The sequence below is a fragment of the Chiloscyllium plagiosum genome, unplaced genomic scaffold (genome assembly GCF_037043375.1).
Source record: "Chiloscyllium plagiosum isolate Xiang-an unplaced genomic scaffold, Cpla_swu_hap1 HiC_scaffold_38, whole genome shotgun sequence".
NCBI lineage: Eukaryota > Metazoa > Chordata > Chondrichthyes > Orectolobiformes > Hemiscylliidae > Chiloscyllium > Chiloscyllium plagiosum.
The window spans coordinates 18,153,646-18,176,178 of NW_028270176.1; the positions used below are offsets into that span (position 1 = coordinate 18,153,646).

Below are 22,533 nucleotides of genomic sequence, written 5' to 3' on the forward strand. Positions count from 1 at the left end.
GTTCAGGGATGTGCAGGTTAGGGTGGATTGGCCATGCTAAATTGCCCCATAGTGTTCAGGGATGTGTAGGTTAGGGTGGATTGGCCATGCTAAATTGTCCCATAGTGTCCAGGGATGTACAGGTTAGGGTGGATTGGCCGTGCTAAATTGTCCCATAGTGTCCAGGGATGTACAGGATAGGGTGGATCGGCCATGCTAGATTGTCCCATAGTGTTCAGGGATGTACAGGTTAGGGTGGATCGGCCATGCTAAATTGTCGATGGAAATGTGTTGCTGGAAAAGCGCAGCAGGTCAGGCAGCATCTAGGGAACAGGAGAATCGACGTTTCGGGCTAATGCCCGAAACGTCGATTCTCCTGTTCCCTAGATGCTGTCTGACCTGCTGCGCTTTTCCAGCAACACATTTCCATCTCTGATCTCCAGCATCTGCAGACCTCACTTTCTCCTCATGCTAAATTGTCCCATAGTGTCCAGGGATGTGCAGGTTAGGGTGGATCGGCCATGCTAAATTGTCCCATAGTGTCCAGGGATGTACAGGTTAGGGTGGATCGGCCATGCTAGATTGTCCCATAGTGTTCAGGGATGTACAGGTTGGGGTGGATCGGCCATGCTAAATTGTCCCATAGTGTCCAGGGATGTACAGGTTAGGGTGGATCGGCCATGCTAGATTGTCCCATAGTGTTCAGGGATGTACAGGTTGGGGTGGATCGGCCATGCTAAATTGTCCCATAGTGTCCAGGGATGTACAGGTTAGGGTGGATCGGCCATGCTAGATTGTCCCATAGTGTTCAGGGATGTACAGGTTGGGGTGGATCGGCCATGCTAAATTGTCCCATAGTGTCCAGGGATGTGCAGGTTAGGGAGGATTGGCCATGCTAAATTGTCCCATAGTGTCCAGGGATGTGGAGGGACGTGCATTAGTTGGGGGAAATGTAGAGTAATATGGTAGGAGGAATGGGTCTGAGTGGGTTAGTCTTCGAAGGGTCAGTGTCGACTTGGGCCGAAGGGCCTGTTTCCCCACTGTCGAATTCTATGAGATTGGTCCGGTCGGGAATTGCGGGGAGTGGAAGTGGGGAGGATGTGAGGTTCAGAGACTGGTAGAGATATATAGTATCCATCGTTTTAAGGGGAAGCTGGCTCAACACATGTTGGGGACAGGGGTATGATGAAGAGGGGAGGTGACATGGAGATAAGGAGGAGAGCTACGCAGAGGAGAAAGACCGGCACAGAGCAGGTGGGACTGAACAGTCTGTAAAGTCAATCTTTATTTTGTATTGTAGCTGTTCAGAGGTGCGAGTGCCTCCTTACTGGGCTCAGATAGCATTGCGGAAAGCTGCTGCCTCTTCCTGTGCCTCTCAGTACGTTTCCTCCTCACTGCTCTCTGGCTGCAGCAGTGAGTGGGAAGAAGTGGGTGTGCCCTGTGTTGGCTTGGTGCTGCACATCACACGCACCCACCGTAACCCTTCTTCAGAGTTGAGTGAACTGGGTCACCAGACTCAAAACGTCAACTCTGCTTCCTCTTTTCACAGATGCTGCCAGACCTGCTGAGTTTCTCCAGCAATTTCTGTTTTGGTTTGCACAAACTTTCCCGCCCGTCGTCTCAAATCACCCGATAGGATCTTTCACGTCGACCAGTCCAGGCGTGATGGGGCCTTGTGAAGTAAAGCAGTCAGTCTTAACTTCTGCACTCAGTACGTAGAATGGGCTCGAACCTGGAAGCACGTGGGTCAGGGGGTGAGAGTGTAGCTAACAATTTACCCGAATAACTCCTGGGGATAAATGTCGGGAAGGGGATTCCATATGTGAGACTTGTATTCCTGAGAAGGTGGGTCTTGTTTGGAAATGTCCCACCTGTAAAGGAAATCAGGCAGTTAAAGAGTAACTGTATCCCATAGACAGGGGTGTCACGGTCCAAAGGTTAGAATTAGAGCTGTCAATTCTGTATGCAAAGGGTAATGGGATCTTGGATTTTTGTTTTGAAAGCTGCAATTAATGCTGAATCAGTGGTTAATTTTAAATCCAAGATTGGATTGGTGTCATCCGAAGATGTTGAAGGGCATGGGTGTGATGATACCATGGCTTTAAGTGGTGTATTTTGTCCTGGGTTTTGTTTTTGAGGAGAAGTTTTAGGTGACGAACTGTCTATTGAAAACCAGTAACTCATGAGGCCTTGGGTTTTTAATAAAGTTGGAACAATAGAAGCAGCCTGAATGGGTGGTGTCCGGCTCCCACAGAACCGGGGTTTTTATTTTCGGTTTTAGTTTCTCAGTAGCCGTTGCTGGGATCTCGAAGCTGGATGTGAGCTGGGGTTCTCTTCCTGTGAGGCAATCTATTTTCCTGAATTTGCCTTTGCCAGGGGTCTGTTGCTGTTGAGTTGGTAAATAGTCTATTATTCTGTTAAGCTTTTGCCAACAGAGTTGTTATTCCAATTTCTCCTTCTGTTTGTATTTTAGCTATAGGATAAGAATAAAGTGTGTTTTGCTTCAAATCTGGTGGTTTGACCAATCAGATTGCATCTAGAATGCAACACCTAGCACTTGCCTTGAAAACAGGAAGAGGTTAGAGTTAGGCTACCTTCTTAATATATTTTGAGGGGTTTGGTCCGGTCTATCCCAATGGGGAAAGGCAGCTGTATAGAATTAGCTCACAGCTCAACTGTTGAGTGGAAGGGAAACGAATTCACTCCATTTCTATTTCCCAACATTAATTCTGACCTTTCTCTGTTCCTTGCAGTTCACCCCCGCAATCCGACCTTTCTTGCAAACTATCTCCATCGGACTGGTATCGTTTGGGGAGAACTACAGGAAACATGACACTGGCTTGGGTAAGGAGTACTGGCTAGCGCACGAGCGTGTTCACACTTTTCTGTTCACCCGCGCGTACGTGCGTGTCTGTCCACTAAACAAGTGTCTCCGTTTGCTGGGCCCTCTGCCTTTATTGCATTTTGTGTCGACATTCAGATGAGTGAGATTTTGGTGCTTGTTCAAGAAAGAGGGTCAAATATTCAGATTGTTGCTGAGCACCCAAAACCTACCACAATTAGTCAGCCCTGAGTTTCCTAACGCACTCAATAACTGTGGACTGTTTCAGAGCTCTCGGATCTGATCTGGAACTCTCCTGTCAACTTTACTCTGTATCTAACCCCATGCTGTCCCTATCCTGGGAGTGTTTGATGGGGGACAGTGTAGAGGGAGCTTTACTCTGTATCTAACCCTGTGCAGTCCCTATCCTGGGAGTGTTTGATGGGGGACAGTGTAGAAGGAGCTTTACTCTGTATCTAACCCTGTGCTGTCCCTGTCCTGGGAGTGTTTGATGGGGTCAGTGTAGAGGCAGCTTTACTCTGTATCTAACCCTGTGCAGTCCCTGTCCTGGGAGTGTTTGATGGGGGACAGTGTAGAAGGAGCTTTACTCTGTATCTAACCCTGTGCTGTCCCTGTCCTGGGAGTGCTTGATGTGGGACAGTGTAGAGGGAGCTTTACTCTGTATCTAACCCTGTGCTGTCCCTGTCCTGGGAGTGTTTGATGGGGGGACAGTGTAGAAGGAGCTTTACTCTGTATCTAACCCCGTTTTGTCCCTGTCCTGGGAGTGTTTGATGGGTGACAATGCAGGGGGAGCTTTACTTTCCATTTACTCTTAGTTTCAAAGAGTAGAGAAAGCTTAACCCTGACTTGGAAAGCTGTTCTGTTTAACACAACCCAAAATTCTCAAAATGTATTTGAATTAAAATGGTGAGGGAGATTCAATGGTGTGCGCACAGTAACTTTGAAATGTTTTGTCTCTGTTTTAACTTAATGCCTTCATTAGTGGAAGTCAGTAGCTTACCTCAGTATGGTGAGTGCTTTTCTCTTTCTCTCTGATGACGTTCAGTAGCTTGTAAAACCTTCCACACTCTGTGAGGACACGGGTGCGAATCCGGGCCGTCTGAGGGTCTCAAAGGTCAGGGTGGGCAGTGGGGAATGTGGGGAGGGAGTTGGGGGAGATGTGTGGGCTGTGTGAGAGTCTGAAGGTACCTGTCTTGGGGGCAAGCCTAACTAGGGGGCTCCCTCCGCCGTTTGGAATTAGATTTGTGTAATCCTGTGCGTGTGACAGTGAGTGCAGTGAACAGGGTACAAAGTCACCATTCACCAGCACCATCTTGGTTACAGAACCATAATCTTGAAAAAAAAACAACTATCATCTTAAACCATAGTAACAGCAGAAATAAAATAAAAACGGCACAAAGGAAAGAATGAAAGAAAGAGAGCGTGGTTGGCCTGGAGTCTCGAACAGCCTTGCGAGTCTCAGATCGATTGTCGGGATGACCTTGCTACCGCCCCGATCACTGGGAAGCTGCCGCCATTTTGTGTACGGCCCACTCGTGCTGATCGCCAAGAGGTGCCCCAGGAAAAGCCGTGTTGCTCTGCACTCGACGCCTTGCCGATACCGTCTCACAAGGCTTGAAAGGAAAGGAAAGACAAAGAGAAAAGAGAGCAACGGTTAAAGGAAGAAGACGAAAGAAAGAAAACTGACAGGAGCAGAAGAGCTTCAGGCTCCGCCACATTGGGGCAGTGGGTGGATTTCGGGGGCTGCCGGCCCCCGTTAGAGATCCTTTGGGGGTCTCTGACCCCCAAAATGTCCTCTGAAGGGGCACCCACCTCACGTGAATTTTGCCAGACCCGTTCCATCTGGCACAGGCCCTCCCCTCCCCCCACTTGCCCCAGAAGGCTGGTCTCTGTTGCTTGGAGCTCACTGACTGAAGCTGCCCCGGTATTGGGACGTGACCAGGAGGGTACCCCCCACCCCCTCCCCCCTCCTCCTGTGTACCACGCTCCAGTCCTCTGCTGGGCAGCGGGTCTGCCAACTTGATCCACGATGGCATCCAGGTCCCAATGGCCTAGTAACAGGAGGTAAAGTGCAGATAGATGCGAGATTATCCACTTTGGTTGCAAAAGCAGAGAGGTGGATTATGATCCGAATGACGATATATTGTGAAAGGGGGAGGTGCAACGCGACCTGGGTGCCAGTTTGGAAGAAATGGAGGGAGGGATCTCACAGAAACCTGTGAAGTTCTAACCGGACCAGGCTGGGGGAAAGGATGTTCCTGACGATGAGGGAGTTCGGATCCGGGGTGGAGGGGGGGGGGGGGGGGGTCACAGGCTAAGGAAACGGGGTCAGCCACTCAGAACTGAGATGAGGAGATTCACCCAGAGATTGGGGGAGACTGGAACTCTCTGCCACGGGGCGGGGGGGAGCGATCGAGGCCGAAACACTGGAATGGTTTCAGGAAGGAATAGGACAGAGTTCCTCGGACTGAAGGGATCAACAGGGAGAACGTGGGAACAGGGGACTGAGTCGGGTGATCAGCCATGATCGTATTGGACAGTAGAACAGGCAGGAAGGGCTGAACGTGAGTAGAGAGTGTGGCGCTGGGAAAGCACAGCAGGTCAGGCAGCATCCGAGGTGCAGGAAAGTTGACGTTTCAGGCATAAGACCTTCATCAGGAATGAGGCTTGTGGGTCAAGGGGGCTGAGAAGACCCACAAGCCACATTCCTGATGATGAACTCAGTCCCGAAACGTCAACTCTCCTGCACCTCGGACGCTGCCTGACCTGCTGTGCTTTCCCAGCGCCCCTCTCTTCAACTCTGATCTCCAGCATCTGCAGTCCTCACTTTCTCCTCAAAGAGCTGAACAGCCTACTCCCATTTCCTACATTTCTACGTTAATTTCTACAGATCAATAAGTCGCTGTTCCTCCCATTCCCATTGTCAAGCCCACTCGCCATGTAAGACTGGGAATATTCTGCCTGCTCTGGGCCAACACAGAATTATTTCAGCTCGCCTCTCAATCCCTTCGAGGACTCAGCGCCATTCTGCAAATCCTTCTAACCCTCCTACGCTCTGCATCTTCGCCTCTGTCTCTTCAACAGCCTTCACCCAGTCCGTCACTTCATTCTGCCTTTACCTACAGTATCCATCAACTCCTCCCTTACCTTGCTAACTCACCACCGCCCTCTGATGTGGAGGTGCCAGTGTTGGACTGGGGTGGACAAAGTTAGAAATCACACAACACCAGGTTTATGTGGAAGTGCAAGCCTTCAGAGCACTGTTCCTTCGTCAGGTAACTAGTGGGGCAGGATCATAGGATACAGAATTTATAGTAAAAGATCACAGTGTCATACACTGCTTAGCAAGGTTAGATCTCACGGAATACAGGGAGAACTAGCCATTTGGATACAGAACTGGCTCAAAGGTAGAAGACAGAGGGTGGTGGTGGAGGGTTGTTTTTCAGACTGGAGGCCTGTGACCAGTGGAGTGCCACAACGATCGGTGCTGGGTCCTCTACTTTTTGTCATTTATATAAATGATTTGGATGCGAGCATAAGAGGTACGGTTAGTAAGTTTGCAGATGACACCAAAATTGGAGGTGTAGTGGACAGCAAAGAGGGTTACCTCATATTACAACAGGATCTTGATCAGTTGTGCCAATGGGCTGAGAAGTGGCAGATGGAGTTTAATTCAGATAAATGCGAGGTGCTGCATTTTGGGAAAGCAAATCTTAGCAGGACTTATACACTTAATGGTAAGGTCCTAGGGAGTGTTGCTGAACAAAGAGTGCAGGTTCATAGCTCCTTGAAAGTGGAGTTGCAGGTAGATAGGATAGTGAAGAAGGCGTTTGGTATGCTTTCCTTTATTGGTCAGAGTATTGAGTACAGGAGTTGGGAGGTCATGTTGTGGCTGTACAGGACATTGGTTAGGCCACTGTTGGAATATTGCGTGCAATTCTGGTCTCCTTCCCATCGGAAAGATGTTGTGAAACTTGAAAGGGTTCAGAAAAGATTTACAAGGATGTTGCCAGGGTTGGAGGGTTTGAGCTACAGGGAGAGGCTGAATAGGCTGAGGCTGTTTACCCTGGAGCGTCAGAGGCAGAGGGGTGATGTTATAGTGGTTTTTAAAATCATGAAGGGAACGGATAGAATAAATAGACAAGGTCTTTTCCCTTGGGGTGGGGGAGTCCAGAACTAGAGGGCATAGGTTTAGGGTGAGAGGGGAAAGATATAAAAGAGACCTAAGGGGCAACGTTTTCACACAGAGGGTGGTATGTGTATGGAATGAGCTGCCAGAGGAAGTGGTGGAGGCTGGTACAATTACAGCATTTAAAAGGCATCTGGACGGGTATATGAATAGGAAGGGTTTGAATGGATATGGGCCGGGTGCTGGCAGGTGGGACTAGATTGGGTTGGGATATCTGGTCAGCATGGACGGGCTGGACCGAAGGGTCTGTTTCCGTGCTGTACATCTCTATGACTCTATGGATTCAGGTTTCAATTTATTAACATGTACATCCCAGAACTTCTTTCAAGTCACATTCCCAAGATAACTTGAAGTTTTGTCAGCAGATGGAAAGGTGACATCTCCACTCAGACAGGTGTGAGGTTAGAGTCTGTCTGGTTCCCAGCCTGGAGACCAGTTGGGGAATGAGCGACCAATGCCGGCCCAGTCAGGGATGCCTACAGACCGCAGTCAACTGGTTTCTCTCTCTTGACCACCTTAACCCATGCAGTGACATTTTGAATTTTCTCAATCCAATGGCATCATTCCTCAGCAGAGTCAAGAGTTTTGGAAAACTCACATCCGAACTTCCTGCAGTTTGTACATCAACTCCTCAACACTCTGGGGTGTAAACCATCACATCCTGGAGAGCTGTCTGTCTTCACTCCCATGACTTTCTTCCATGGCCGTTTTTTATTTCCAAACATACTAAATTCCTCTACTTACTTTAGTTTGATTTCTTTGTCCTATTGTGCTCATGAAACAGATCTTGAGCCCTCGTATAACATTGACATAAACTCAAAATGCTGCTGGTGCTCAGCTCTGGAATTAAAGCTGACTGCCCTGGAGAAAGTCAGCAGTCCCAGAAGCATCTGTGCAGAGAGAGAGGAACAGAGATAGTGTTTCGGGGCCAAAACGACTCTCCCTTGGAGATCCTCACTTGGAAAGTCTCTGGCTTCCTTTCCATTATCACCTGCGACTGTGTAAGGCAGAGGGGCGGCACTAATCAAGACTAACACCTCTCTCCTCACTCCTACCTCTGCCGTTCGGTTTGCTGGTCTTTGAGAGATTTCATCTGGTGTCTTTGAGTCCCTTTGTCGCTTCATATCGTTCTTTCAGGCTGCTGGTTTCTCGCTTTGCCTCTTGGTGTTTTATTCTTCGAGGAGAAAGTGAGGGCTGCAGATGCTGGAGATCAGAGCTGAAAATGTGTTGCTGGAAAAGTGCAGCAGGTCAGGCAGCATCGAAGGAGCAGGAGAATCGACGAAGGGCTTATGCCCGAAACGTCGATTCTCCTGCTCCTTGGATGCTGCCTGACCTGCTGCGCTTTTCCAGCAACACATTTTCAGCTCTTGGTGTTTTACCCAGGCTCCTGCAGTGACAACTATTGCTTAACTTTAAGTGGCGTTTGTTCGGTTTTTCCTCTCCGTTGCTTCTGCGCTAAAACTCTTGAATCGCTCCTGCCCTGCGGTTTCCTGATAACCGTGTTCACTGCAGCTTTTGCCTTCCATCTCACCGCCTCCCCCTGAAACTCGGTTGTGCCCATTGTTTGCAAAGCGATGTCATTTGTCATTTCCCATGAAATCCGCTCCCCTTCTGTGTTCCAAGGCACAATGCTGCAGACAACGGCCTGGAACGCACACTCGAAATTCACTGCCTTCTTTTCCAGCATGATCTCCTCCTCCTCCTGGTCTGTGGGAGAGCTGAAGCCTTCTGTTGTGTTTACACAGGAATTAGGGAGCAGGCAGTTCAACCCTTCTAGCCCGCTCCGCCATTTAACGCTGTCCCGATCTCAACTCGGGTCTCCTGCCTGCTCCCCATTGCCCTTTATCCCTCTTTCCATCAGAAACAGACCTGTTCCTTTCTTGATGTTTGATTCTGCAGATTCACAACTCTCTGAGGGAAGCAGTTTCTCTTTGCCTCAGTTTTGAAACTAACTCCGTTATCTGTGACCTCTTGTTCAAGACTATCCCACAAAAGGGAGCATCCGTTCAACATCCACCTCATCAATCCCCTTCGCCATTTGAAATACCTCAGTCAGGTCCCCCCTCACTCGAGAATACAATGGAACAGATACCCTATAGTGTGGAAACAGGCTCATCAGCCTCACAAGTCCACACTGACCCTCCGAAGAGTAACCCACCCAGACCCATTCCCCGAATAACCTATATTTCCCCCGATTGAGGTACCTAATCTGCACATCCCTGGGCACTATGGGACAATTTAGCATGACCAATCCACCCTAACCTACACATCCCTGGACACTATGGGACAATTTAGCACGGCCAATCCACCCTAACCTGCTCATCTCTGGGCATTGTGGGACAATTTAGCATAGCCAATCCACCCTAACCTGCACATCCCTGGGCACTGTGGGACAATTTAGCATGGCCAATCCACCCTAACCTACACATCCCTGGGCACTATGGGACAATTTAGCACGGCCAATCCACCCTAACCTGCACATCCATGGGCACGATAGGACAATTTAGCATGGCCAATCCACCCTAACCTGCACATCCCTGGGCACTATGGGACAATTTAGCATGGCCAATCCACCCTCACCTGCACATCCCTGGACACTATGGGACAATTTAGCATGGCCAATTCACCCCAACCTGCACATCCCTGGGCGCTATGGGACAATCTAGCATGGCCAATCCACCCTAACCTGCACATCCCTGGGCGCTATGGGACAATCTAGCATGGCCAATCCACCCTAACCTGCACATTCCTGGGCACTATGGGACAATTTAGCATGGCCAATCCACCCTAACCTGCACATTCCCTGGACACTATGGGACAATTTAGCAAGGCCAATCCACCCTAACCTGCACGTCCCTAGGCATTATGGGACAATTTAGCACGGCCAATCCACCCTAACCTGCACATCCCTGGGCACTATGGGACAATTTAGCATGGCCAATCCACCCTAACCTGCACATCCCTGGACACTATGGGACAATTTAGCATGGCCAATCCACCCTAACCTGCACATCCCTGAGCACTATGGGACAATTTAGCATGGCCAATCCACCCTAACCTACACAGTCCTGGGCACGATGGGACAATTTAGCATGGCCAACCCACCCTAACCTACACAGTCCTGGGCACGATGGGACAATTTAGCATGGCCAATCCACCCTAACCTACACATCCCTGGGCACTATGGGACAATTTGGCACGTCCAATCCACCCTAACCTGCACATCCCTGGGCACTATGGGACAATTTGGCACGGCCAATCCACCCTAACCTGCACATCCCTGGGCACTATGGGACAATATAGCACGGCCAATCCACCCTAACCTGCACATCCCTGGGCACTATGGGACAATTTGGCACGGCCAATCCAGCCTAACCTGCACACCTTTGGACTGTGGGTGGAAACCGGAGCACTCGGAGGAAACCCACGCAGTCACGGTGAGAATATGCAAAGTCCACACAGATGGTCGCCCAAGGGTGGGATTGAACCCGGGTCCCTGGCGCTGGGAGGCGGCAGTGCACTGAGCCACCATGTCGCCCCCAAACTCCAGCGAGTACAAGCCCAAGTTGTGCAACTGCTCCTTGGACCACAGCCTTTTCATCCCTGGGATCAATCTGGTGTATCTCCTCTGGAGCACCTCCAGTGCCACCACATCCTTCCTCAAGTAAGGAGACCAGAGCTGGGCACAATACTCTCGGTGTGGTCTCGCCAGTGCCTTATATAATTGTAACAGCACTTCTTCATTTTTTATAATCCAGTCCTTTTGTAATAAACACCAGAAGTGATTTTGCAGACATCATGGGCAAGTGTAGTAACTTTACCACAACCACCTGACCCTGCATGACTCTCATCAGAGTCCAGTGCCCAACACTGTCCCTTAACCCTGCCGTTACTCTTGCGACTGCACACATCCTCTGTGGTGGTCAGCTCCTGTGGGGAACAGAGGGGTGCAGTCTGCCCTTGGTGGAGGGGAGGGGAGCAACGTTGGCAGATATGCACTCTGCAGGGCTGAGAGGAAGATGCGGCCTCTCATGACACCTCTCCGAAATTTTCTGTTTTCTTTATTCATTCATGGGGTGAGGACGTCGCTGGCCACCCCAGCATTTATTACCCGTCCCTAATTGCCCTCTGGGCAGTCAAGAGTCTGTCACATTGCTGTGGGTCACATGTAGGCCCAGACCAAGTAAGGAGGGTAGTTTCCTTCCCTTAAGGGCATTAGTGCACCCAGTGGGTTTTTCCCCGAACAATTTTCATGGGCATCGTTAAAACTCCTAATTCTAGATGCGTATTGAATTTAAATTTCTGTCGTGATCGGGTTCGAACCGTGGATCCTCAGAACGTAACCGGGCTCTCTGGATTGACGATCCAGTGATAATACCATGAGTCCATCACCTCTCTTGTACCAACGGTAACCCTGCTGCGCTCTGGGCTGACCCACGCAGTGCAGGGAAGGGGCTTGGGGGAGGTGGACGGTGCTGCTGTACGGGGCCCTGAGGTCAGTGAGACAAAGGTGGGGGGGGCGCTGATCATGTCTGGCAACAGGAGCAGTATAGATGGCCATCTCTCGCTGCCTTGCTGAGCCTGACAGAGCAGAGCTGAAAATGTGTTGCTGGAACAGCGCAGCAGGTCAGGCAACATCCAGGGAACAGGAGAATCGACGTTTCGGGCATAAGCCCTTCTTCAGCCCTCCTGTTCCCTGGATGCTGCCTGACCTGCTGCGCTGTTCCAGCAACACATTTTCAGCTCTGATCTCCAGCATCTGCAGACCTCACTTTCTCCTGACAGAGCAGTGATAGAGTGAGACGGGGGTGTGAACCTGTTTCCCTTGGCACAGAGCGTCCAGGGCTCATGGATTCAAAGGAAGCTGTGGACAGACTTCAAGGGGACACAAGGATAAAGTTCCATTTTCACGCTGAGGATGACGGGTGCCTGGAATTCACTGCCTGAGCTAAGTGCTGGAGGCACTTTGTTTACAAGTACCCAGGGTTTTAATGCACTGCCAGGGTGGAGATTAGGAAGGGTGTCTGGGGCCGGCACGGAGGAGATGGGCCGAGCGACCCCAGTACGTCCACGTTGTATCGTTTCTGCAGTCCTGCGGGAGCTTGCTGTGCTCCCTGGGTTTGGAGGTGGGGGGACAGGGTTGTGCGGGAGAGGAGACGAAGACGTTCAGGCTGGGGAGAGGGCGGGGGGGGGGGATTGCGGATCAGTGACGTGCCGCTCCCTGCTCTCGCTGAAGCTGACAGATTGATTTCCTTTCCCCCCCCCCCCAGGCGTGGCCGCCACCTCCATCTTCACCAGTGGCAAATACGCCATCGACCCCGAGCTGCGCGGCTCCGAGTTTGAGCGACTCACTCAGAACCTGGACGTGCATTTCTGGAAGAGCTTCTGGAACATCACTGAGACCGAGCTGCTGGCGGTAAGGAGGAGCAGAGATTTCCCTCAGTACCCCATCTCCTCCCCGCTCCAGGGGAGGGGCAGTTCAGAACCAAGGGTCCCCTCCAGCCCTCGGGTGGGGGGGGGGGGGGGGGGGGGAGGTGGGGAGGTGGAGGTGGCAGGGGTGTCGTAAAAGGACAACAGGAAGGGCAGAACGTACACACTGCAAGCCCCTCGGGTTGGCACCACTTCCCCGTTCCCTCCGCAGCCCAGGTTCAGTGTGTACCGTCTGGAAGGCACACTGCTGAAACTCAGCGAGGGTGCTCGGAAGACAGAGGAAGTGATAGCCTCTCGTAGTACCATCGCCCAGCTGTTAATCCAGAGACCCTGGTAATGCTCCGGGATTCTCGCCACAGCAGATGGTGGAATTTTAATTCAGATTTTAAATCCGCTGCCTCCCAGCGCCAGGAACCCGGGACCGATTCCAGCCTTGGAGTGACTGTGTGTGGAGTTTGCACATTCACCCCATATCTGCGTGGGTTTCCTCCGGGTGCCCTGGTTTCTTCCCACAGACCAAACATGTGTAGGTTAGGGTGGATTGGCCGTGCTAAATTGTTCCATTGTGCCCAGGGATGTGCAGGTTAGGGTGCCTTGGCCGTGCTAAATTGTTCCATTGTGCCCAGGGATGTGCAGGTTAGGGTGGATTGGCCATGCTAAATTGTCCCATTGTGCCCAGCGATGTGTAGGTTAGGGTGGATTGGCCATGCTAAATTGTCCCATAGTGTCCAGGGATGTGCAGGTTAGGGTGGCTTGGCCATGCTAAATTGTTCCATTGTGCCCAGCGATGTGTAGGTTAGGGTGGATTGGCCATGCTAAATTGTCCCATAGTGTCCAGGGATGTGCAGGTTAGGGTGGCTTGGCCATGCTAAATTGTTCCATTGTGCCCAGCGATGTGTAGGTTAGGGTGGATTGGCCATGCTAAATTGTCCCATAGTGTCCAGGGATGTGCAGGTTAGGGTGGATTGACCATGCTAAATGATCCCATAGTGTCCAGGGATGTGCAGGTTAGGGTGGATTGGCCATGCTAAATGATCCCATAGTGTCCAGGGATGTGTAGGTTAGGGTGGATTGGCCATGCTAAATTGTCCCATAGTGCCCAGGGATGTGCAGATTAGGGTGGATTGGCCATGCTAAATTGTCCCATAGTGTCCAGGGATGTGTCGGTTAGGGTGGATTGGCCGTGCTAAATTGTCCCATAATGTCCAGTGATGTGCAGGTTAGGGTGGATTGGCCGTACTAAATTGTCCCATAGTGCCCAGGGATGTGCAGGTTAGGGTGGATTGGCCGTGCTAAATTGTCCCATAATGTCCAGTGATGTGCAGGTTAGGGTGGATTGGCCGTGCTAAATTGTCCCATAGTGCCCAGGGATGTGTAGGTTAGGGTGGATTGGCCGTGCTAAATTGTCCCATAGTGCCCAGGGATGTGCAGGTTAGGGTGGATTGGCCATGCTAAATTGTCCCATAGTGCCCAGGGATGTGCAGGTTAGGGTGGATTGGCCATGCTAAATTGTCCCATAGTGTCCAGGGATGTGCAGGTTAGGGTGGATTGGCTATGCTAAATTGTCCCGTAGTGCTCAGGGATGTGCAGGTTAGGGTGGATTGGCTATGCTAAATTGTCCCATAGTGCCCAGGGATGTGCAGGTTAGGGTGGATTGGCCATGCTAAATTGTCCCATAGTGCCCAGGGATGTGCAGGTTAGGGTGGATTGCCCATGCTAAATTGTCCCATAGTGCCCGGTGATGTGCAGGTTAGGGTGGATTGGCCATGCTAAATTGTCCCATCGTGCCCAGGGATGTGGAGGTTAGATGCATTAGTCAGGGGTAAATGTAGAGTAGCAGTCTATGGGGGAATGGGTCTGGGTTGGTTACCCTTCAGAGGGGCGGTGTGCGCTTGTTGGGCCAAATGGCCTGTTTCCGCACTGTTGGGATTCTGTCTGTGTTCTGTGATCAGTACAAGCTTGGGGTGAAGTGTCTAACAATGAGCATGCAGTTGTTGATGGTTTGCAAAGCCCCTTTGGCTCACTGGCGTTCCTTAGGGACGGAAATCTGCTGTCCTCGCGTGGTCCGGCCAACATGCGACTCCAGACCCACAGCAAAGCGGCTGACTCTTAACTGCCCTTTGGGCAATTAAGGATGGGCAATAAATGCTGGCCTGACTCGCGGTGTCCTCATCCTGTGAACGATTTTGTTTGAAAGAAGACTACACCTCCCGAACCCATGACCCCTTCCATCTGGAAGGGCAAGGGCAACAGGTACATAGGAACACCATCCAAAGAACACAGAACATTCCAGCCCAGTACAGGCCCTTCGGCCCTCGATGTTATACAGTCATAGAGATGTACAGCATGGAAACAGACCCTTTGGTCCATGCCGACCAGATTAGATTAGATTAGATTACAGTGTGGAAACAGGCCCTTCGGCCCAACAAGTCCACACCGACCCGCCGAAGCGAAACCCACCCATACCCCTACATTTACCCCTTACCTAACACTACGGGCAATTTAGTATGGCCAATTCACCTGACCTGCACATCTTTGGACTGTGGGAGGAAACCGGAGCACCCGGAGGAAACCCATGCAGACACGGGGAGAACGTGCAAACTCCACACAGTCAGTCGCCTGAGTCGGGAATTGAACCCGGGTCTCTGGCGCTGCGAGGCAGCAGTGCTAACCACTGTGCCACCGTGCCGCCTCAGGCGGCTAACTGTGTGGAGTTTGCACGTTCTCCCCGTGTCTGCATAGGTTTCCTCCGGGTGCTCCGGTTTCCTCTCACAGTCCAAAGATGTGCAGGTCAGGTGAATTGGCCATACTAAATTGCCTGTAGTGTTAGATAAGGGGCAAATGTAGGGGTAGGGGTGGGTTTCGCTTCGGCGGGTCGGTGTGGACTTGTTGGGCCGAAGGGCCTGTTTCCACACTGTAATCTAATCTAAAAAAAGACCAGATATCCTAACCCAATCTAGTCCCACCTGCCAGCACCTGGCCCATATCCCTCCAAACCCTTCCTATTCATGTTGCACCGATCTGTGTAACCAATCTGAGGCCTATCTAACCGACACTATTCCATTCTCGTCCATATGTTTATCCAATGACCATTTAAATACCCTTAAAGTTGGTGAGTCTGCTACTACTGCAGGCAGTGCGTTCCATGCCCCTACTACTCTCTGAGTAAAGAAATTACCTCTGATATCTGTCCTATATTTAAAGCTATGTCCCCTCATGCTAGCCATCACCATCCGAGGAAAAAGGCTCTCCCTGTCCACCCTATCTAACCCTCTGATTATCTTATATGTTTCTATTAAGTCACCTCTCAACCTTCTTCTCTCTAACAAAAACAGCCTCAAGTCCCTCAGCCTTTCCTTATCAGACCTTCCCTCCATACCTGGTAAATTGCCTCTGAACCTTTCCACATTCTTCCTATTATAGACAATAGGTGCAGGAGTAGGCCATTCAGCCCTTCGAGCCTGCACCGCCATTCAATATAATCATGGCTGATCATTCCTAATCAGTATCCTGTTCCTGCCTTATCTCCATAACCCTTGATTCCACTATCCTTGAGAGCTCTATCCAACTCCTTCTTAAATGAATCCAGAGAGTGGGCCTCCACTGCCCCCTGTGGCAGAGCATTCCACACAGCCACCACTCTCTGGGTGAAGACGTTTCTCCTGAGCTCTGTCCTAAATGGTCTACCCCGTATTTTTAAGCTGTGTCCTCTGGTTCGGCACTCACCCATCAGTGGAAACATGTTTCCTGCCTCCAGAGTGTCCAATCCTTTTATAATCTTATACGTCTCAATCAGATCCCCTCTCAATCTTCGAAACTCAAGGGTATACAAGCCCAGTCGCTTCAGTCTTTCAGTGTAAGGTAATCCTGCCATTCCAGGAATTGACCTCGTGAACCTACGCTGCACTCCCTCAATAGCCAGAATGTCTTTCCTCAAATTTGGAGACCAGAACTGCACACAGTACTCCAGGTGTGGTCTCACCAGGGCCCTGTACAGCTGCAGAAGCACCTCTTTGCTTCTATACTCAATTCCTCTTGTTATGAAGGCCAGCATGCTATTAGCCTTCTTCATTACCTACTGTACCTGCATGCTTACCTTCATTGACTGGTGTACAAGAACACCCATATCTCTCTGTACTGCCCCTTTACATAAATTGATTCCATTGAGGTAGTAGTCTGCCTTGCTGTTCTTGCTACCAAAGTGGATAACCATACATTTATCCACATTAAACTGCATCTGCCATGCATCTGCCCACTCACCTAACTTGTCCAGATCACCCTGTAATCTCCTAACATCCTCATCACTTTTCACCCTGCCACCCAGCTTTGTATCATCAGCAAATTTGCTAATGTTATTGCTGATACCATCTTCTATATCATTAACATATATTGTAAAAAGCTGTGGTCCCAGCACGGATCCCTGCGGTACCCCACTGGTCACTGCCTGCCATTCCGAAATGGAGCCGTTTATCACTACCCTTTGTTTCCTATTAGCCAACCAATTTTCAATCCAATGTAGTACTTTGCCCCCAATACCATGCGCCCTAATTTTACTCACTAACCTCCTGTGTGGGACTTTATCAAAAGCTTTCTGAAAGTCCAGGTACACTACATCTACTGGATCTCCCTCGTCCATCTTCATAGTTACATCCTCAAAAAATTCAAGATTAGTCAAGCATGATTTCCCCTTCATAAATCCATGCTGACTCTGACCTATCCTGTTACTACTATCCAGATGTGCAGTAATTTCATCCTTTATAATAGACTCCAGCATCTTTCCCACCACTGAGGTCAGACTAACTGGTCTATAATTACCTGCTTTCTCTCGCCCACCTTTTTTAAAAAGTGGTATAACATTAGCCACCCTCCAATCCTCGGGAACCGACCCCGAATCTATTGAACTCTGGAAAATAATCACCAACGCATCCACGATTTCCCGAGCCACCTCCTTCAGTACCCTGGGATGTAGACCATCAGGCCCCGGAGACTTATCAACCTTCAGACCTAACAGTCTCTCCAACACCAAATCCTGGCAAATATAAATTCCCTTCAGTTCAGGTCCTTCAGCCACTGTTACCTCAGGGAGATTGCTTGTGTCTTCCCAAGTGAACACAGATCTGAAGTACCCATTTAATTCCTCTGCCATTTCTTTGTTCCTAGTAATATATTCCCCTGTTATGCGGCGACCAGAACGCATTTAACACTCCGCGTTAAACACTATAAGGCATTGTCATCATGGAATCGCCCACTATCACCATCCTGGGTGTTACCGTTGACCAGAAACTCAACTGGACTCGCCACATAAACACAGCGGCTACAAGAGCCAGTCAGAGAGTGGGAATCCTGCAGCGAGTGACTCACCTCCTGACTCCCCAAGGCCTGTCCCACCATTAACAAGCCACAAGTCAAGAGGGTGATGGAATGCTCCCCCACTTGTCCCTGGATGGGGGCAGCTCCAACAACACTCAAGAAGCTCATCACCATCCAGGGACAAAGCAGCCCCCACTTGATTGGCCCCACACCCACAAACACCCACCCCCTCCCCTACCGACGCTCAGTAGCAGCAGGGTGTACCATCCACAAAATTCACTTAATATCCTTAGGCAGCCCCTTCCAAACCCACCACCACCCCCATTTGGAAGGACAGGGTCAGCAGGTACGTGGGAACACCATCCCCTGCAAGTTGCCCCCCCCGAGCCACTCACCATCCTGACTTGGAAATATATCGCCGTTCCTTCATTGTCACTGGGTCAAAATCCTGGAGCTCCCTCCCTAACAGTACTGAGGGTTTCACTATCCCGAGGACTGCAGTGCATCAAGAAGGCAGCTCATCACCTTCTCAAGGGGCAACTAGGGACGGGGCAATAAATGTTGGCCCAGCCAGCAGCGCCCAATGAACGGTGTTTTTAAAATAGAGCCCAGATTAATCGCCAGGAGATGGGGGGTGCTGTATCTGAGTGTGAGGTTCAGTGCTATCCACAAGCTGTCTGCCTCCCCATCATCCCCATTCTTGGCTCCCTGAATCCCCCAACGTCTTCACACCTTCACCAACTTCCCCTGACTGACTGAGTCCATTGTCTTTTCTCTTCCTGCCAGTCTCTGGTGACTCTAACCTCGACCACGGTGCGTGTGAACAAGACTCTCTCCGTCCCGCCCAACCCCTTCAAGCTGTCGATGCAGGCTGACCCCAATCTCACGGTGGACATTAGCCCTCCTGTGGCTCACTCTGGCCCGGGGCCGGTACAGATGAGGCTGATCTCCTACGAGCTGCGAGACGGACAGGTAAAGTGCCCCATAGGGTGGGCTGTCGGCTGAGGAGCAAAGGGAGCTGGTGTGTGCGCAGCACTTTGCTTCTTACCGGGGCAACCAAGGCAAGTGCTTTGCAGATCTCAGCTTATACGTTGCAGCGGGAAAAGATGGTGTCCATGTTGGGTTTCACTGTGTGCACAGCAGTCCCAGGGCAGACACCTGGTACTGCAGTCCCACACTGACCCCCAGGGATAGACAACTGGTACTGCAGTCACACACTGACCCCCAGGGATAGACACCTGGTACTGCAGTCCCACACTGACCCCCAGGGATAGACACCTGGTACTGCAGTCACACACTGACCCCCAGGGATAGACACCTGGTACTGCAGTCCCACACTGACCCCCAGGGATAGACACCTGGTACTGCAGTCACACACTGACCCCCAGGGATAGACACCTGGTACTGCAGTCCCACACTGACCCCCCCCCCCCAGGGCAGACACCTGGTACTGCAGTCCCACACTGACCCCCAGGGATAGACACCTGGTACTGCAGTCCCACACTGACCCACAGGGATAGACACCTTGTACTGCAGTCCCACACTGACCCCCAGGGATAGACACCTGGTACTGCAGTCCCACACTGACCCCCAGGGATAGACACCTGGTACTGCAGTCCCACACTGACCCACAGGGATAGACACCTGGTACTGCAGTCCCACACTGACCCCCAGGGATAGACACCTGGTACTGCAGTCCCACACTGACCCCCAGGGATAGACACCTGGTACTGCAGTCCCACACTGACCCCCAGGGATAGACACCTGGTACTGCAGTCCCACACTGACCGCCAGGGATAGACACCTGGTACTGCAGTCCCACACTGACCCCCAGGGATAGACACCTGGTACTGCAGTCTCACACTGACCCCCAAGGATAGACACCTGGTACTGCAGTCCCACACTGACCCCCAGGGATAGACACCTGGTACTGCAGTCCCACACTGACCGCCAGGGATAGACACCGTGTACTGCAGTCCCACACTGACCCCCAGGGATAGACACCTGGTACTGCAGTCCCACACTGACCCCCAGGGATAGACACCTGGTACTGCAGTCCCACACTGACCCCCAGGGATAGACACCTGGTACTGCAGTCCCACACTGACCCCCAGGGATAGACACCTGGTACTGCAGTCTCACACTGACCCCCAGGGATAGACACCTGGTACTGCAGTCCCACACTGACCCCCAGGGATAGACACCTGGTACTGCAGTCCCACACTGACCCCCAGGGATAGACACCTGGTACTGCAGTCTCACACTGACCCCCAGGGATAGACACCTGGTACTGCAGTCCCACACTGACCCCCAGGGACAGACACCGGGTACTGCAGTCCCACACTGACCCCCAGGGACAGACGCCTGGTACTGCAGTCTCACACTGACCCCCAGGGATAGACACCTGGTACTGCAGTCCCACACTGACCCCCAGGGATAGACACCTGGTACTGCAGTCCCACACTGACCCCCAGGGATAGACACCTGGTACTGCAGTCCCACACTGACCCCCAGGGATAGACACCTGGTACTGCAGTCCCACACTGACCCCCAGGGATAGACACCTGGTACTGCAGTCCCACACTGACCCCCAGGGATAGACACCTGGTACTGCAGTCCCACACTGACCCCCAGGGATAGACACCTGGTACTGCAGTCTCACACTGACCCCCAGGGATAGACACCTGGTACTGCAGTCCCACACTGACCCCCAGGGATAGACACCTGGTACTGCAGTCCCACACTGACCCCCAGGGATAGACACCTGGTACTGCAGTCTCACACTGACCCCCAGGGATAGACACCTGGTACTGCAGTCCCACACTGACCCCCAGGGATAGACACCGGGTACTGCAGTCCCACACTGACCCCCAGGGACAGACGCCTGGTACTGCAGTCTCACACTGACCCCCAGGGATAGACACCTGGTACTGCAGTCCCACACTGACCCCCAGGGATAGACACCTGGTACTGCAGTCCCACACTGACCCCCAGGGATAGACACCTGGTACTGCAGTCCCACACTGACCCCCAGGGATAGACACCTGGTACTGCAGTCCCACACTGACCCCCAGGGATAGACACCTGGTACTGCAGTCCCACACTGACCCCCAGGGATAGACACCTGGTACTGCAGTCCCACACTGACCCCCAGGGATAGACACCTGGTACTGCAGTCCCACACTGACCCCCAGAGATAGACACCTGGTACTGCAGTCCCACACTGACCCCCAGGGATAGACATCTGGTACTGCAGTCCCACACTGACTCTCAGGGATAGACACCTGGTACTGCAGTCCCCTACTGACCCCCAGGGATAGACACCTGGTACTGCAGTCCCACAGTGCCCCACCCAGGGCAGACACCTGGTACTGCAGTCCCACACTGACCCCCAGGGATAGACACCTGGTACTGCAGTCCCACACTGACCCCCAGGGATAGACACCTGGTACTGCAGTCCCACACTGACCCCCAGGGATAGACACCTGGTACTGCAGTCTCACACTGACCCCCAAGGATAGACACCTGGTACTGCAGTCCCACACTGACCCCCAGGGAAAGACACCTGGTACTGCTGTCCCACACTGACCCCCAGGGATAGACATCTGGTACTGCAGTCCCACACTGACCCCCAGGGCAGACACCTGGTACTGCAGTTCCACACTGACCCCCAGGGATAGACACCTGGTACTGCAGTCTCACACTGACCCCCAGGGATAGACACCTGGTACTGCAGTCCCACACTGACCCCCAGGGATAGACACCTGGTACTGCAGTCCCACACTGACCCCCAGGGATAGACACCTGGTACTGCAGTCCCACACTGACCCCCAGGGATAGACACCTGGTACTGCAGTCCCACACTGACCCCCAGGGATAGACACCTGGTACTGCTGTCCCACAGTGCCCCACCCAGGGCAGACACCTGGTACTGCAGTCCCACACTGACCCCCAGGGATAGACACCTGGTACTGCAGTCCCACACTGACCCCCAGGGATAGACACCTGGTACTGCAGTCTCACACTGACCCCCAGGGATAGACACCTGGTACTGCAGTCCCACACTGACCCCCAGGGATAGACACCTGGTACTGCAGTCCCACACTGACCCCCAGGGATAGACACCTGGTACTGCAGTCCCACACTGACCCCCAGGGATAGATACCTGGTACTGCAGTCCCACACTGACCCCCAGGGATAGACACCTGGTACTGCTGTCCCACAGTGCCCCACCCAGGGCAGACACCTGGTACTGCAGTCCCACACTGACCCCCAGGGATAGACACCTGGTACTGCAGTCCCACACTGACCCCCAGGGATAGACACCTGGTACTGCAGTCTCACACTGACCCCCAGGGATAGACACCTGGTACTGCAGTCCCACACTGACCCCCAGGGATAGACACCTGGTACTGCAGTCCCACACTGACCCCCAGGGATAGACACCTGGTACTGCAGTCCCACACTGACCCCCAGGGATCGACACCTGGTACTGCAGTCCCACACTGACCCCCAGGGATAGACACCTGGTACTGCAGTCCCACACTGACCCCCAGGGATAGACACCTGGTACTGCAGTCCCACACTGACCCCCAGGGATAGACACAGTGTACTGCAGTCCCACACTGACTCTCAGGGATAGACACAGTGTACTGCAGTCCCACACTGACTCTCAGGGATAGACACCTGGTACTGCAGTCCCACACTGACCCCCAGGGATAGACACCTGGTACTGCAGTCCCACACTGACCCCCAGGGATAGACACAGTGTACTGCAGTCCCA

The 22,533-nt window shown here is 52.1% G+C and overlaps 1 protein-coding gene across 5 annotated transcripts in view; it reads left to right on the plus strand.

Moving 5' to 3' along the window:
• LOC122546516 (hormone-sensitive lipase-like) overlaps positions 1–22,533 on the plus strand; it is a 69,676-nt gene that overhangs the window by 33,363 nt on the left and 13,780 nt on the right. For 4 of the 5 annotated variants that reach the window (XM_087981001.1, XM_087981002.1, XM_087981004.1 and 1 more), the window contains exons 3-6: positions 2,733–2,823; positions 3,804–3,830; positions 12,281–12,426; positions 18,537–18,722. In XM_087981001.1, the coding sequence (XP_087837127.1) occupies positions 2,733–2,823; positions 3,804–3,830; positions 12,281–12,426; positions 18,537–18,722 (450 nt within the window). The remainder of the gene's footprint in view (positions 1–2,732; positions 2,824–3,803; positions 3,831–12,280; positions 12,427–18,536; positions 18,723–22,533) is intronic. The other variant, XM_087981003.1, reaches the window with a different exon arrangement.